The sequence below is a fragment of the Ylistrum balloti genome, unplaced genomic scaffold (genome assembly GCF_031769215.1).
Source record: "Ylistrum balloti isolate Yb309-2 unplaced genomic scaffold, AGI_CSIRO_Ybal_v1 Utg370008, whole genome shotgun sequence".
In the NCBI taxonomy this organism is placed as follows: domain Eukaryota; kingdom Metazoa; phylum Mollusca; class Bivalvia; order Pectinida; family Pectinidae; genus Ylistrum; species Ylistrum balloti.
In genome coordinates, this window is record NW_026782082.1 from 1,064,107 (window position 1) to 1,081,416 (window position 17,310).

Below are 17,310 nucleotides of genomic sequence, written 5' to 3' on the forward strand. Positions count from 1 at the left end.
ATGAGGGAGAAAATTGAATTTAACTTAAAAAATCAGTGATGTAGCCACAGATCTCTGTACATAAGGCTGAGTGTAATCAAAATAGGGATATTAAAATTTTGAATTAATTAAGATGTTGAGTCAGTTGCGACCAGATGGGGCTAAGTTCAGATCTGGTCGGAAAACATGTTGAGATGTCTGTGGGGTTGCCAGCAGTGTGGCCATGGGGTCCCACTGAGCCCAGATCTTCTAAGATGAAGTCCCATGAGGTGTTGTAACCTGTACACCCCATTAACTTTAATAAACCATTTCACTTAAAAACATTGGTCAGTCCATTCCAAAAAAATAGGGTGAACATTTTCCCCCCTCAAATTTATGTTATTGCTTTGTTTAAAAATAAAGCAGTTTTGCACCAACTTTTATTGAAAACCTTTTTGATAACCAAATTTTAAATAAGAATAGGAAGTAGATATTGGGCTATTTTGATGCACATGGATTTGATAATTAAATGAGTATAGTAGGAACTAGTGTGAGGTGTAGGTACCTACTTTGTACCTGGGTGACTTTCTACTGATAATACAAGTTGTTATTCATACTGATGTAATCAGACTCACAATATTTTCAAAAACTCTATGACTCTATGGCAGGCAAATGATTTCAATTTTTCTTTTGTTTATAAAGATGTAGGCGTAAATAAAAACGGTTTCCAAGGATAACAAATTAGGCTGGATTTAAGTAAGCCTAAAATTACAGACGGGAGGAGGGTAGATCTGTTACAATAATTGGTGGAGTTACCACAGGAGTTAAACAGCTGTTCCAGACCAGTAACACAAGGTGGGGGCCTGTGAATTAAAAAAATAAAACCGTGGTGAACATTTAACATCAAGGATGGATTTCTAGCAAATATGTGGCTGTTGGGCATTTAACTTTTTTAGAAATATTTTCAAGAGTGTTTTCAGTAAAAAAACAAAAAAAAATTTTTCTGATCAATTTTTGGAAAATTTTATTATGTGATCAAAAATGGATTTTTGAAGAAAAAAAAATGTGTCCACAGAATTCTTATCTTCAATACTTCATCAGTATCTTGTCACCTGTGTTCGTAGTGGAAAGAAACCTTAATGAAAACCATTTTCTGCCTTGACCAATGTCCATAATCAGCATTTAGAGGATATTAAAAGGTGATGTTCAGAAATGACTTCAACACTTGTCCTCAGCTTGCCCCCATCCCCACCTACACCTATCCCCACCTACACCAAGTGTTGGTGGCCCCCTAATACCCCCTAATACTCCCTTGTACCTTACACTGTATTCATTTCAGATTTTGATGCACCATTAAATTAACATCAAACAGACACAGGCTTAAACTTAAAAAAAATAAATAGCACAAGAGGTTAAGACAGCAGCTGCAAACATCCAAAGTGGCACTTCAAATTTGTGGACAAGGGGAGGTAATACAAAAGTCTTTCCTTACAACGAGATCAAGTCATACTTGGAGACTAACAGCTGAGTTTTGAATTTATTTCATGCATATTATTTTTCTTAGTATTTCAATTTGTTTATTAAAGAGCACCTAAAGTAGGTTATTTCAAGTATTAATTTGTCTTTAGAAGGTCTGAAATTTTTTTTTTTTTTTGGCTGCATAGAATTTTAAATGGTACATATGTATGTAATGGAAATTCTAGAAGCGTGATGAAAAGTATACATTTTAAGGGGTATTAACAACCTGCAGGGATGTGTCTCTGGAGGTCAGATGATTGCAGAATGTTTGACAGAGTTATCCCTCTTAGTAGTTTTATCATTTGGTGCTAATTGGTCATATACTGTAAATATATATAGATTATCAATTTTCACTTGGAAGGTGCTACATCATAGTGGAGCAAAGTTTCTGAACACTTTTTTTTTGTGAATGTGAAAATTTGTCCTGACTGTTTGCTAAAATGTTACTATACTTTGTGACAAACCCTTTGACTATACTTTGTGACAAACCCTGTGACTCTACTTTGTGACAAACCCTGCGACTCTGCTTTGTGATAAACCCTGTGATTCAAGACTTACGGATTTACCCTGAAACTAGACAAACACAAGGTTTACCTTGGTGCTCAGCACTTTTGTATTTTACTCATGACAGGTGATCGAAAATATTTGAATGTTTACTTTTAGAGAAAAATGTATGCCTTCTGTTGAGATAAGACGCTGTGTTGGATTCTTTTCTCTTGGACTGGAATAGTTTACATCCATTTTTCTGTTCAAATCAACCATAATGATAACAAATGCTTATGTGTTATCAAAATTGTGTGCATTTTGGATGTTTTAAATCTAGTTGCCATGGTAACTAATTCTACCATCTATCAGTGGAACTCTCTAGAACATAAGGTTTTAAAATACCAAAGATAATAAGTGGATTGCTAAGTGATGAATGGTTTCCAAATGTTGACCATTGAAATTTCCACTGATAGGTGGTCAGTTTGAATGACCTGGTCAGTTTTATCTGTTCTGTGAAGTGAATGGGTGAGATTCTGGTCATTTATAACTTTTAAATACTGTCCGTTGATGGAGGTCTGCCATTAAAAGTATAAAGGGGGGATAAAGCTGTCAGAATGTATCAACTTTCGTTATAAAAGAAAGAAATGTTTTCTGTTGTGATAAGAGCTCTAGAATTTAAAGGAATAAAAACAAAGTAGTGATTTTTATTGATCTAAGCATTGATTTCAGATTCTAAATAAATTTTTCATCAAATCTTTTGAATGAATTTATCAATAGATTTCCACCTCTCATATATGTATTATAAACATTTATGACACTAATTTTGTATAAATAAATTATTTATTTATTCCACCATCATCAGATGTGAGCATTTCATTTACTCATTCATCCTTCTTTCAGTCCATCCTTCGAAATTCATGTTGTTATTTCTAGAGAAGTACAAGAAGGATCATTTCCAAACTTAAGAAGTAGGTTCCCAGTATTACTTCAATATACCAATTTTGGGGATGATAGGAAAATTCAAAATGGCTGACATGAGGACATCTTGCTTGTGGATAATGGATATTTCTCAAATTTCATATGTACCATAGTTCCCCTTGGTCCGTAGTTATGCCCTTTTGATTTTGTAACTGATGTTTAAAAAAAGTGGCTGACAGGGGCCATCTTGGATTTTGACTTGAGAAATTTGAAATTACCTATTTTTATAAGGTTCCCATTTGTCTTTTGATGTGACCTTTTGAATTTGGGACTGATCAGAGAAACAAAATGGCAGACAACCATGTTGGATTTCACAGTTAAAGATCAATGTCAATATTTCTTCAGTGAAATTTCCTAATTTCACTCACAGGAAAGAAGAGAAAAGAAGGAAAAATATCCAACTTTTAAAGAACAAAGAAAGATAGAAAAATTGTGGAAGTTAAGATCCCTTGATTTTTGTATCATTAATATTTTATTGTGAAGAACAAAAGTTGTCTTACCTTTTAATTGATACGGATGTTTAGCTACCAGGAGTTAAAAACAAGATATGATAGTCATGTTTCTCTTGGTCTGGTTCATGGAATTATTCTCTGTAATTTATGTGTAGAAGTATTGTAATATCCTGTTACAATGTTTTAGGGAGGGGATGCTGCTAGTTTCTCTGCTGGAGCTCCGCCTGCACCCTCAGGAGGGCCACCAGCTCCACCTCCACCCGGCCCCCCACCACCACCCCCTCCACCAGCAGTTGAACCCTCATCTGGATCAGCACCAGAAAGTTCTGGAGAAGATGGAAGGTCACAGCTTTTTGCATCCATTAACCAGGGCACAGATATCACCAAAGGTAGGTTGTGTGATAGATCATAACTGTTATGGTACAAAATGTCATGTAATAGTACACAATGTCATGTAATAGTACACAATATCATGTAATGGTACACAATGTCATGTGATGGTACCCCAGTCATGTGATGATACCCTAGGTCATGTGATGGTACACAATGTCAAGTGTTGTCTCCAGTCGTGTGATGATACCCTAGGTCATGTGATGGTACACAATGTCATGTGATGATACACAACATCATCTGATGATACCGTAGGTCATGTGATGGTACACAATGTCAAGTATTGTCTCCAGTCGTGTGATGATACTGTAGGTCATGTGATAGTACACAATGTCATGTTATGATACACAACATCATGTGATGATAACGTAGGTCATGTGATGTTCACAATGTCATGTGATGGTACACAATGTCAAGTGTTGTCTCCAGTCGTGTAATGATACCCTAGGTCATGTGATCGTACACAATGTCATGTGATGATACACAACATCATGTGATGGTGTACATGGTCATGTGACGGTGTACATGGTCATGTAGTGATATGATGATACCCTAGGTCATGTGGTGATATGTTCCAATCATACATGTGTTTGACTTTCGTTTCAGGCCTAAAGAAGGTGACTGACTCTATGAAAACCCATAAGAACCCTGCTCTGAGACAGGGTCCTGCCCCCTTTAAGGCCACACAAGTGAAGTCAGCACCAAAGCCTGCTCCAAAACCAGTAGCCAAGCCTGTGTCTAAACCTCCAGTCACAGAGTTACAGAATAGCAAGAAATGGATTGTGGTAAGCATGTCTTATGATTATCTGCCGTTGCTTATAATGATAGTTTATCTACGATAGGTGTTATAAAATAGTTTTTCAGCTCTAGTTTATCTACAGTAGGTATAGTGAAATAATTTATCAGCTCTAGTTTACCTAAGATAGGTATAATGAAATAATTTATCAGCTCTAGTTTATCTACATTGGTATAATGAAATAATTTATCAGCTCTAGTTTATCTACAGTAGATATAATGAAATAATTTATCAGCTCTAGTTTATCTACGTTAGCTATAATGAAATAATTTATCAGCTCTAGTTTATCTACAATAGGTATAATGAAATAATTTATCAGCTCTAGTTTATCTACAATAGGTATAATGAAATAATTTATCAGCTCTAGTTTATCTACAGTAGGTATAAAGAAATAATTTATCAGCTCTAGTTTATCTACGATAGGTGTAATGAAATAATTTATCAGCTCTAGTTTATCTACAGTAGATATAATGAAATAATTTATCAGCTCTAGTTTATCTACGTTAGCTATAATGAAATAATTTATCAGCTCTAGTTTATCTACAATAGGTATAATGAAATAATTTATCAGCTCTAGTTTATCTACAGTAGGTATAAAGAAATAATTTATCAGCTCTAGTTTATCTACGATAGGTGTAATGAAATAATTTATCAGCTCTAGTTTATCTACGTTAGCTATAATGAAATAATTTATCAGCTCTAGTTTATCTACATTGGTATAATGAAATAATTTATCAGCTCTAGTTTATCTACAGTAGATATAATGAAATAATTTATCAGCTCTAGTTTATCTACGTTAGGTATAGTGAAATAATTTATCAGTTCTAGTTTATCTACAATAGGTATAATGAAATAATTTATCAGCTCTAGTTTATCTACGTTAGGTATAATGAAATAATTTATCAGCAGTGGGGTTTATTTGCTATAGGTATAAGTTAATTACCTGTGATTATAATTTTACTTTTTGTTTCTGTATTTGTAGGAGAACCATGTGGATAACCGAAACATTGAGATTACAGACACTGCCCTTAACCATACTGTGTACATCTTCAAATGTCAAAACTCAACCATTCAGATCAAGGGCAAGATCAACTCCATAGTTGTAGGTAAGATCAAAGTCCTTGAGGTGAAAAATCAGAAAACTGAAATCATGACCTCAATTGAAGGTAAGGCCAAAGGTCAGCTGTCCCAGTTACCATCCAGTGTTGAAGGTAAGGTCAACTGTTCAGATAAACTCCAATGTTGAAGATAAGGTCAAAGGTCAACAGTCCAGTTAAAGTTGAAAGTAAAGGTCACAGTTCAACTGTCCAGATCAACTCAAATGTTGAAAAGAAGGTCAAAGGTCGACTGCCCAAATAAACTTTAGTACATGTATTGAAGGTAAGCACAACGGTCAGGTCAACTGCTACAGCAACATCTGGATAAGATTTTTCTGTACATCTGCACAACATATGACTCTGAATAATCAAGGGGTCAAAGGTCATTTTATGTTGGTAGCTTATGGCTATCAAGTCTGTTAAAATTTAATAACTTTCATGGTGATAGTGGTCAGATGTTTTAAATTCTTTCAAGTCCAATAAGTAAGTAATACAAGACCAATAAGTAATACAAGACCAATAAGTAATACAAGTCCAATAAGTAATACAAGGCCAATAAGTAATACAAGTCCAATAAGTAATACAAGTCCAATAAGTAATACAAGGCCAATAAGTAATACAAGTACAATACGTAATACAAGTCCAATAAGTAATACAAGACCAATAAGTAATACAAGTCCAATACGTAATACAAGACCAATAAGTAATACAAGACCAATAAGTAATACAAGTCCAATAAGTAATACAAGTCCAATAAGTAATACAAGGCCAATAAGTAATACAAGTCCAATAAGTATGTAATACAAGTCCAATAAGTAATACAAGGCCAATAAGTAATACAAGTCCAATAAGTAATACAAGACCAATAAGTAATACAAGTCCAATAAGTAATACAAGTCAAATAAATAATACAAGACCAATAAGTAATACAAGACCAATAAGTAATACAAGGCCAATAAGTAATACAAGGCCAATAAGTAATACAAGTCCAATAAGTAATACAAGGCCAATAAGTAATACAAGTCCAATAAGTAATACAAGTCCAATAAGTAATACAAGGCCAATAAGTAATACAAGGCCAATAAGTAATACAAGTCCAATAAGCCTATTGTATTTTTTTTTATTTTTGTTGTTTTACAGACAGCTGTAAGAAAGTTGGTGTGGTTTTCGATGATTTGGTGTCATCTCTGGAGTTCATCAACTGTCAGAGCGTGAAAGGACAGGTAAGATTTGTCTACACTACCTCACTTTTGTAAGTACAGTCGCACAACTCTGATTGGTTATCTGTCTAAAGAAGGTAAAACAATACACATCGTACTTGACACCAATCATACAGATAGTTCACTTAACACAATCTATAATTAACAGCTTGATTAAAATGTTGAGAAAATGAGTTTAGTGTATTATAACTGTATAAGGATAATTATTGACCCATCAAAATGGCGCAACATGTTACATCAACTTTCTCCTTTAATCAATTTCTCATTCAGATATTGGGTCATTAGCATGTTTGGTGGGATGGCTTTGTGTGGAGGATGACTCCAATACTGCCCTGAAACTATAAACTAGCATTCTGGTAGTGTAGTTTGCTGTGAATGAGTTATCATTGATACGCCCGTCGTATGACAGGATGTATTATGGTATGGCATTGTCTGTCCATCTGTCTGTCGTAAACTTTCCTTGTCCAGGCCATAACTTTGTGAGTCCTTGGTCTATTGTCACCATACTTTGTACACATATATATCTCAAGGTGACGGAGTGTCACGTATAAAAATTGCCTGCCTCGCATGCATAGTTTCTGAGTTCTTCCCCTTTAGTTGATTTTTCGTAAACATCCCTTGTCCAAGCCATAACTTTGTGACTCCTTGCTCTCTGGTCACCATAATTTGTACACATGTATGTCTATGTATGTTTCACGTCTCACATGCATAATTTCTGAGTTATTCCCCCTTGGTTGATTTTTCGTTAACTTCCCTTGTCCATGCTCTCTGGTTAGTATATAGTGTATGTAAATCATATGTTCACATACTATATTAGCAAATAGTGGTATGACATGGCTAAAACTTCCCCAAATGATATTCAGATCATTCCAAGACAACCTAGTTATTCAGTCAAATACTGCTTCTCCATCGAAGACTGGCGACAGGCGTATATTGTGCCTTAATTAGGCCCTTGTTTATAATTATTGTGGGGGTTGATGGTGGGGGGCGGCGGGGGGGGAGGCAACTTGGATCAGACAAAACTACAAACTATGGTGTTTCCAGAGTAAAAAGTCAGAAACATTCAAGATAACCACTAGAAATGTTGTCCTATCATTTTGTTGGTGCCTCAGTTTTTAGCTCATCTGGCTGGTATATATATATATATATATATATATATATACACCTGGTGAGCGCTGCAGGCCCATTGGGCCTCGTGTTCTTGTTACCATGAAATCAGATAAGAATCGGATGAAAATTACAAACTTCATGGTTTCAATGGCATGGCAACAGAATTGTTTAAGAACTACCTGAAACATTGTACACTTTGTAGCACTCTCTTAGTGAAGTTTGCTACTAGAGAAGTCTTCATTTTGGATATTTTTCTGTTTTTTGCCAAGTCATACCATCAATCAATGAAGGGTATTGAGAAAAAAATCATTTTAAATGTGAATGATGCCTACCCATCCTCAAAAACATCAACAGTAAAAGATGATCTTCATCAAAACTTCAGAAATGGTGGAATGGAGGGAATAGCTGTTATTGTAATATATAAACATATATATATGATGGTGTGTCTTTCTTTTAAACAGCGGGGGTGGGGGGGGGGATAATGTCTTGTTGTTTTTTAGCATGTGATTTATGTGTTAAGTGGTAATCTTAGTTTGTTTCTGTTTTGTCAGGTGATGGGGACATTGCCAACAGTGTCTATAGATAAAACAGACGGTGCCCAGATATACCTCAGTAACGACTCACTCAGCTGTGAAATAGTCACCGCCAAGTCTTCAGAAATGAACATTGTCATACCGAAGGACGGGGACTTTGTAAGTCTAATATTTTCTTTAAGGTGTTGGAGGTCATATAATTCATATATCATGGAAAATTTCATGTGTTTATCAATAAACGATCAAATTGACTGCTATTATTGATCAATAAAAAAATTGATATGATTTTTTATATGGAACAACAAATCTTACAGTAAATAAAAGATGTAATTACATATCATATTCATCAATAAACACCCATTCATTTATTAATCATCATATTTCAGGTCGAGTTCGCTCTTCCAGAACAATTCAAGACAAGTTTTGATGGCAAGAAAATGGTGACCAACATCTCAGATATCTAAACATCCCGGATGAACATTGCCACCTGGTGGACACATATTGAACTATGCTAGATAACTCTCAAATCATTCCAGATTTTTTAGATTTGGAATCTGGGCCGTTCTGTAGTCCAATGATCCACAAGGAAAGACATGTCAACAGGTTATTCAACTGTGACCTATTTTTGTGCTATTTTTTTTTGATAAAATGATGATGACATTATGGCCATATTCAAAACTATTTTTTATCACCAGTGATAAAAATTAGATATGTATGAGAATATTTGGTGGAAAATAATTTCATGTTGCTGACATCAAGAAACCTCCTACAATATCTAATTTTATTAATTTCATTGTAAAGATGACAGGATTTTTCAAAGAAATTAGATACATATAAGTCTACCAATTTTTTAGATATATTATGAAGACCTTGCCAAAAGTGCTAAATAGATAGGGTTTTGAATGTACATCAGTTTACTAATTTGTACTAGTGCAATTATATTTCTAAACATTTTTGTGTGATGATCATTCTTGAGTGAATTTTTCGTATTCTCATTTATGAACCTAGACTTGTAAAATCAATTCCTATGATAAATGCGTGATTTAATTACTAGCCTTATACTAAGAGAAACGGGAGGATATACTTAAAGGTGTGAAAGTCCGAGTGTTGTGTCCAACAAATACAACCTGAAACCACAACTTGACCAGAATCCTCAGGCTTAATACCATATCAGAATTTAGTTGTTACCTCCCTTAGATCATTGGCTTTTCATCAATTAGACCGGTACACACTAAGTATGTAAAATCCTTTCCCGAAGAGATAGGTAAAATGTATAACACATTTTTCTACAGCTACCAAGAAATACTGATGCTTAGCAAGTTTTTTTTTTAGTTTTTTATTTTGCATTATTTAATTATATAATCATCTCCAGGCTTGGTTCAGATGGACAGAACAATGATAGAAAGTCTATGCAAGATCTTGTGATAACTCTTACTGCTCACTGTACAGGTTAGTTAGTATTATTTAGTAAAAATGTCGGGTTTACAAACTGGGCAGATAAAGATTTGATTAATAGAAGAAGGATTATTGAAACAACCATGCCAGTTTCTTCAGCCCAAGAGATTTAAATAATTTTGTTTATTTAAACTTATATTCATAACAGTTATATAATTTTATGAGCAACATGTTAAATTGGATTACCGATACCCTTGCACCCCTTTTAAGATCACTTTGTGATCACCCATATAGGAAAATCTATTGTGGAGGAAAGGGGTGTAAGGTATTCCTACCTGTACTTATATACATGTATATTGTCTCTTGTAATATTAATATTCTTTCAAAGGAAAAACACTTTGTACTCTATAGTTATCAAGTACGAGTTATAGATAGAAAAAGCAATTTTAAATGGATGACTGTATTTGCCTTGAATAGTATGATTTGATGCTAGGGTGAGCGATGACAATTTCAGCAACACTGTTTGAAGTCTTCATTTTTTGTGTATTTAGTAATAAATTAATTTTTGTTTGGATGCAAAAAGAATTAATTCCATTTTGCTTTACTTTTTTTAAATCATTTTGTTTCTGAAGAACTTTAAATTCCAATATCAGTATAGAATTGATAATCAATTTTATAGAAACTTTTATATATATATCACATAGTGCTAATAATTTCCTATATCTAATTCAACCTTAACTTATTTAGCTTAATGTATTCAGTTCAACCTTTTCTGATTTCTCTATTGCTTACATATAATAAAAACTTAGTTTATCAGCATCCTGCAACCCCTATCTGGCTTCAATGGATGAATCCGACAAGTCCAATTTTGTTTCGCAGACGAGTTTAGTCAGGTCCAATAACCACCAATGTACCTGTTACTTCAGATAAAACAATAGTTGAAAACAGCCCCTTTAGATATTAGCAGTAAAAGGAATTGGATGTCTTGTAGCTGACATACCTGGTAGTAAAATTACTAATTCAGCTGGACCAATGAGACAGTAAAACTTGTTAGCTGATGTAACTTGGGCCAGTGAGGGTTCAAAGGACTTTGTACAGCTAGTATTTCTAAATATCTGATTGTATATGAACAAATCACATTACAAATAAATATCTTTAACCATAGAAGGTTTGTGTTGTGTTTATAGTCTAAAGATTTATAGTTACATCATAAATATGTGAACTTTATTTATTTAACAATGATTGCAAAGAAGTTATTTCAACGTATATTAATCACTCTGGATGAAATGTATGCAAGGTCTTACTGTTGGAGGAAACTGGTACACAGGGAAGAAAATCCCTGCGGTCACACAGGTGACTTCATACCAATTGTTTGGAGAATCAAACAATGGTCATCAAGGTAAAAAGCAAGTGTGTTACCACTGCATACCAGAAAATTTAGATTTTTAAAAAACAAAAAACTTAATAGTACAACAAGTTTCTACCTGTTACTGAGTAGGTTCCGACTATTCTTACATCAGATGTTAGCCGTGTTGACATCTTACAGCTAAATGGTTGTACAGTATATATATTCTCACACGACACCAGATGTCTGTATACCACGACACCAGATGTCTGTATACCACGACACCAGATGTCTGTATACCACGACACCAGATGTCTATACCACGACACCAGATGTCTGTATACAATTGTACAGTATCTACTTTCTCACACGACACCAGATGTCTGTATACCACGACACCAGATGTCTGTATACCACGACACCAGATGTCTATACCACGACACCAGATGTCTGTATACAATTGTACAGTGTATACTTTGTCACACGACACCAGATGTCTGTATACCACGACACCAGATGTCTGTATACCACGACACCAGATGTCTGTATACAATTGTACAGTATCTACTTTCTCACACGACACCAGATGTCTGTATACCACGACACCAGATGTCTGTATACCACGACACCAGATATCTGTATACCACGACACCAGATGTCTGTATACGACAACACCAGATGTCTGTATACCACGACACCAGATGTCTGTATACAATTGTACAGTATATACTTTCTCACACAAAACCAGATGTCTGTATACCACGACACCAGATGTCTGTATACCACGACACCAGATATCTGTATACCACGACACCAGATGTCTGTATACGACAACACCAGATGTCTGTATACCATGACACCAGATGTCTGTATACCACGACACCAGATGTCTGTATACAATTGTACAGTATATACTTTCTCACACGACACCAGATATCTGTATATGACACCAGATGTCTGTATACCACAACACCAGATGTCTGTATACCAAGACACCAGATATCTGTATATGACACCAGATGTCTGTATACCACGACACCAGATATCTGTATACCACCACACCAGATGTCTGTAAACACTACATGTGAATGTTGACACAAGTGAAACAAAAATTCACATCGTTTTATCAACTTATTTCTAAAGTACATACACAATGAGGATATTCTAAACAGCGAAGTGTTTGCAAAAAAAAATTTGCAAAACAATTTAAGATGCATTAGTGTGACCTTTACGATGTCACAGAAGATCACTAACCCTGGAGTTGGTGACAATACACAGGTGAAAATGTCTCTGTCTATTGACAATGTATTCAGTAACAAACATACTTTCATCAATCTCACAACAAAGGAAAAATCATGTAGGATTCTGAATGAAGAGCTGTTTGATAAAAAGTACTAAAAACAGAAATGTTCACTTTTAACTTCTCACATAACACAGATGATATGATGATATAATTGCTGGAACTCTCAACCAATCAAAGCAAAAACAGACAGCCAATGATAGTGAAATCAGACTCCAATAACTGCAAAACTGGAAGGCTGATAGTAGTGAATTCTGACAGCTGATCACGCTGAAAATTGACAACCTGTCACATTTTTGTGAGGTTTTAATGTGTAATGGTGTTTTTAAACTAACAGGGACATAACAGATGCATGTTATGTGCAGAATTTCAGTAACACCTTGTTGAGCTCTTAATTAATGTAGGGTCATTTTATCACAATTGTTAGATACTTTGTAAAATGTATATTGCATTGTGGCGTTGAATTCAAAGTATCATAATTTCAGATTTCTTTTCTGACTAGGCAAATCTAAACAAATCTTGGGTGGTTTGACAGAAAGATAGATTTCGCACCAAACCAGTTTCCACAATCTGGATAAAAACGGAAACTTCTGAAATCTCCTTTACACATTGTTCCTGTGTCAATCATTTCCTTTTAGAAAATATGAAATAAAAATATAATATATCGGGGATTTTTATTTTGATGTAATGGCCCAGTCATCACACATCTCCAAGAAAGTGCCCAAGCCAAGCGGTTTACTACAAGAGTAATCTCCCTTCATCTAGTCCAGCAGTATTGGCCAACTCCATGTTATATATACTACTCACAATTTGATAGGGATCACACCGAATAATTAACAAAATTTTCTTTTAAGATAAAATGATACATATTCCTTATATTTGTTGGTTTATATCTGTACCGAGGTCTATGTGTATCGGGTGTTTATGTGGTCAGTCACCCGTAACTCCTTCACTTCACGTGTACACGCGCGAGCCTCCTACGTGCAGATTGTCATCAATGCGTTTGTGGCAGAATATCTCGCTTTTTGCTTTACATTTTGAATTTTAACGGTTTCAAAATGCCCCGATAGCAGGCTAGAAGACGTCTAAGCACTTCAGATATGGACAGGGGCATTGGTATGATCCAGTCTGGTAGGTCACAAAGGGAGGTGGCAAATGACCTTGGTGTGTCCCAGAGTGTTGTGTCCCGTATGTGGAATCGTTACCAAAATTATGGAACTCTCTCCAGAAGACATGGTGGGGGTCGGGAACGACTTACCTCGCAGCGTCAAGACCGCTATCTTGTTATTGCAGCTCGACGTCAAAGGTTCATCAACGTTACGTCACTACGTAATTACTTCCAGAATGCCACCGGAACTCGTATCTCCACACAAACTGTGAGAAATAGACTTCATGATGCTGGTTTAAGGTCGCGCAGACCTTGTGTGAGAATTCCTTTGACGTTACGACATGTTCAAGCTAGACTTGCTTGGGTTCGTGATCATGTTAATTGGAACCTCCATGACTGGTCCCCCGCACTTTTTACAGACGAGTCTAGATTTTGCTTAGATTTCACTGACCGACGTGCCAGGGTGTGGCGCTAACGTTTTCCAAATGAGAGGTTATATGAAAAGAACATAATACTTTTTTGCCGCAGTATGAAAAGATAATATTTTAACGTTTTCTAAAACAATTTAATGTAAATCGTCTTTAGGTCCAGTGCGGCACAATACGTTATATGAAAAGAACATAATACATTTTTTTGGCCGTTTTTGATCAATATGGAATTATGATATTTGAACTAAGGTCAAATTACACTAAAAACAATTTAATGTCCAAATTCTAAATATAAACCGTCCGATTCTGCCCGATCCTGCAAATCGTCTTTCGCGACCAAAACAGATATGAGTGTTTTATGTAAATACGTCTTCAGTTTCCTTTTTTATGTAATATGTCTCCATTTTTTCTTAAAAACTGAACAAAGTGTTCAACATATGTTGGTATTAATGCAAAAGTAATTCATTAAAATGAATAGAACGGCACTATTCTACCCCGATTCTGCTCGATCCTGTAAATCGTCTTTCGGTCTTGCGCGGCACAGTACGTTCTGCCAGAAAAATACAATAGTTTCGCCATTTTTGGTCAATTTGAAACTTACATATTTGAATAATGGTCATTTAAAAACAAAATATTTACACTAAGAACAATTTAATGCCCAAATTCTACATATAAACCGCCCGATTCTGCCCGATCCTGTAAATCGTCTTTCGGTTTTGCGCGACCAAATCAGAAAGGAGTGTTTTATGTAATACGTCTTCATTTTTCCTTAAAAACCTTTCACAATGTGTAACATATGATGATATCAATGCAAAAGAAATTCACAAAAATCATTAAAACGGCACTATTCTAGTCCGATTCTGCCCGATCCTGTAAATCGTCTAACCCTTCCAACATGACCGATACGGTGGTGGATCTGTTATGGTTTGGGGTGGCAAGGCAAGACCGACCTTCATGTGTTCCTTAATGGCAGTTTGACTGCACAGAGGTACTGTGACGAAGTCCTGGACGTGTACGTCAGGCCTTATGCTGGTGCAATAGGTCCGGAATTCATTCTTATGGACGATAATGCGCGACCACACAGAGCTCATGTGATTGAACAGTATCTGGAAAGGGAAACAATTGAGAGGATGGACTGGCCAGCCCGCTCTCCAGATTTCAATCCTATAGAACACGTGTGGGACATGCTTCAGAACGCTGTTTCGGCGAGAAACATCCAACCTAGAACGCTTCAGGAACTTCAAGCAGCTCTCGTCGCTGAATGGACAAGTATTCTCCAAAACTGGATACGAGACTTGATCAGAAGCATGCGCCGCCGCTGCCACAGCGTAATTGATGCTCGAGGACGTTATACTCGATACTAACACTGTATTTTTTGCTGAACGACACTGTTTCGTAGGACTTAATTTTTCGCCCCTTTTGTCGTAATATGCGATTTTCGGGGTATCTGTGTACAATGAGCATTGAAGCAAATTAATACTGTTATTCTTCGCTTGGTCTTGTTAAATCTTCAACTTATAATGCCGAAATATGTATAATTTTAACTGTAGAATATATTCTTAAAATAGATACCGTTACACATTAAGTAAAAAAGTGATCCCTATCAAATTGTGAGTAGTTTATAAATATATATATATATATTAATCATATATCTTCTAGCTTGATTGAAAAGCATTGATGTTTACACCTTCTACACAAAATATATACATACTGTCATTGTAAAAATATTTTTGACCAAAACCTACCTAAAATATTTAAGTCAAAAATATGATAAAATGTGATTATGTCTGTGTTCTTAAGAATTTTTCCACAAAAATATTTGACATAAAAAAAACAGTCTTCAGTTATTATCCATGAGTACATGCCAGACTGCAACATCACCTATCTGTGACAAATAGATGTTAGAATAGTGTTTTAAGGCTCTGACCATTCTGTTGTGAAGGGAAAAAAAGAATTCCTACAATTCCAGTCAGGCAAAAATTCCCTACCCACAGTCCTTATATATATATATATATTAAAGTGACCTTGGGTTGGGGAATTCGTACCAAGTCCCTGAGTGCAAATGAAGAGAAATAGGCAGATTATCAGTTGAAGCTGAACTTGTGTACCAGATAATTATTTTTAACAAGATATGATAATGAAAACAAAAATTTATTTGTGGATGTACAATGGACACTGAATCATTTTAACAGTCTACGTCATCAGATGGATGCACTGATACTTAAGATAAAGTGACCACGAGCAATTACGTTCTTTTTGTCTAGAATGAACAAGATATGATTTCATTTTTGATGACTAGAAATCGATATTAAGGGATTTAACCACATTTAAACATAGCTACACTAATTATATAATCAAATTTAGTTCCAAAAGTTTGACCTTACCTTAAGTAAGGCCACAGAATAGAAACGGTAGGCTTACAGGCCAATGACAAAGCATAGAATTGTTGGCATTTTTACACGAAGTACAATAGACACAGATGGGCTTATTACCAGAAATGGGCTTATCACTGGATAAATATAGTTGATGATTTCATCACGTAATTGAATCAAACTTTTTTATTAATTGATCTATTGATTGCATCATACTAGTGATTGGGTTCAGTAGAGACATCTGAGTGAAACCAAACGACATCTACAACACGAAGTAATTTACAATGTAGATCAATGTATTAGATTGTACCTAGACACACCTGTGAATATGTTACATGAACGTATATTTCACAAGCAGTTGATGTCAGTAACTAGGATGGTCTGGCAGAGGTCGTTAGGTCGTACAGTACATTGTGTCGTTATACTACACTTTAGTACTTATCTATCTACGCTGTATATATATTACCTGAGACTGTATTACCTTCATACCTGCAGTCACCTTTACCTGTACAAATTTTATGTCGCTAGCACACCATAGTTATTGTGACAGGTGCTGTATAAATGTCACACTTCCTCAAGAATTACCGGTTATTTTATTCAACAAGATTTTGTAAATCATATCCTATTTCCTCCAGATTATACATACAAAAGCCAACAGGGCAAAGATTTCCAATTTTATCCTGATTTTAATCTATAACATGAAGGTGGATGGAAGATTTTATATAACTGGCTGACACAGCTGGAGAGTATCTGACGTTCATCTTACTTAGATATAATGTCATCCGTAGGCCGGGGATTTTACGAAAAATGAGGCCCATGGGAGC

General features: G+C 35.3%; 1 protein-coding gene across 1 annotated transcript in view; it reads left to right on the forward strand.

Moving 5' to 3' along the window:
* The window catches only part of LOC132548330 (adenylyl cyclase-associated protein 1-like), a gene marked incomplete at its 5' end in the record, with an annotated part of 82,780 nt that extends 71,680 nt beyond the window's left edge, over positions 1–11,100 (forward strand). The window contains 6 exons of the mRNA XM_060212186.1: positions 3,580–3,781; positions 4,389–4,567; positions 5,561–5,684; positions 6,816–6,898; positions 8,557–8,697; positions 8,925–11,100. Of these exons, the coding sequence (XP_060068169.1) occupies positions 3,580–3,781; positions 4,389–4,567; positions 5,561–5,684; positions 6,816–6,898; positions 8,557–8,697; positions 8,925–9,002 (807 nt within the window). The remainder of the gene's footprint in view (positions 1–3,579; positions 3,782–4,388; positions 4,568–5,560; positions 5,685–6,815; positions 6,899–8,556; positions 8,698–8,924) is intronic.
* Positions 11,101–17,310: the final 6,210 nt, after the last annotated feature.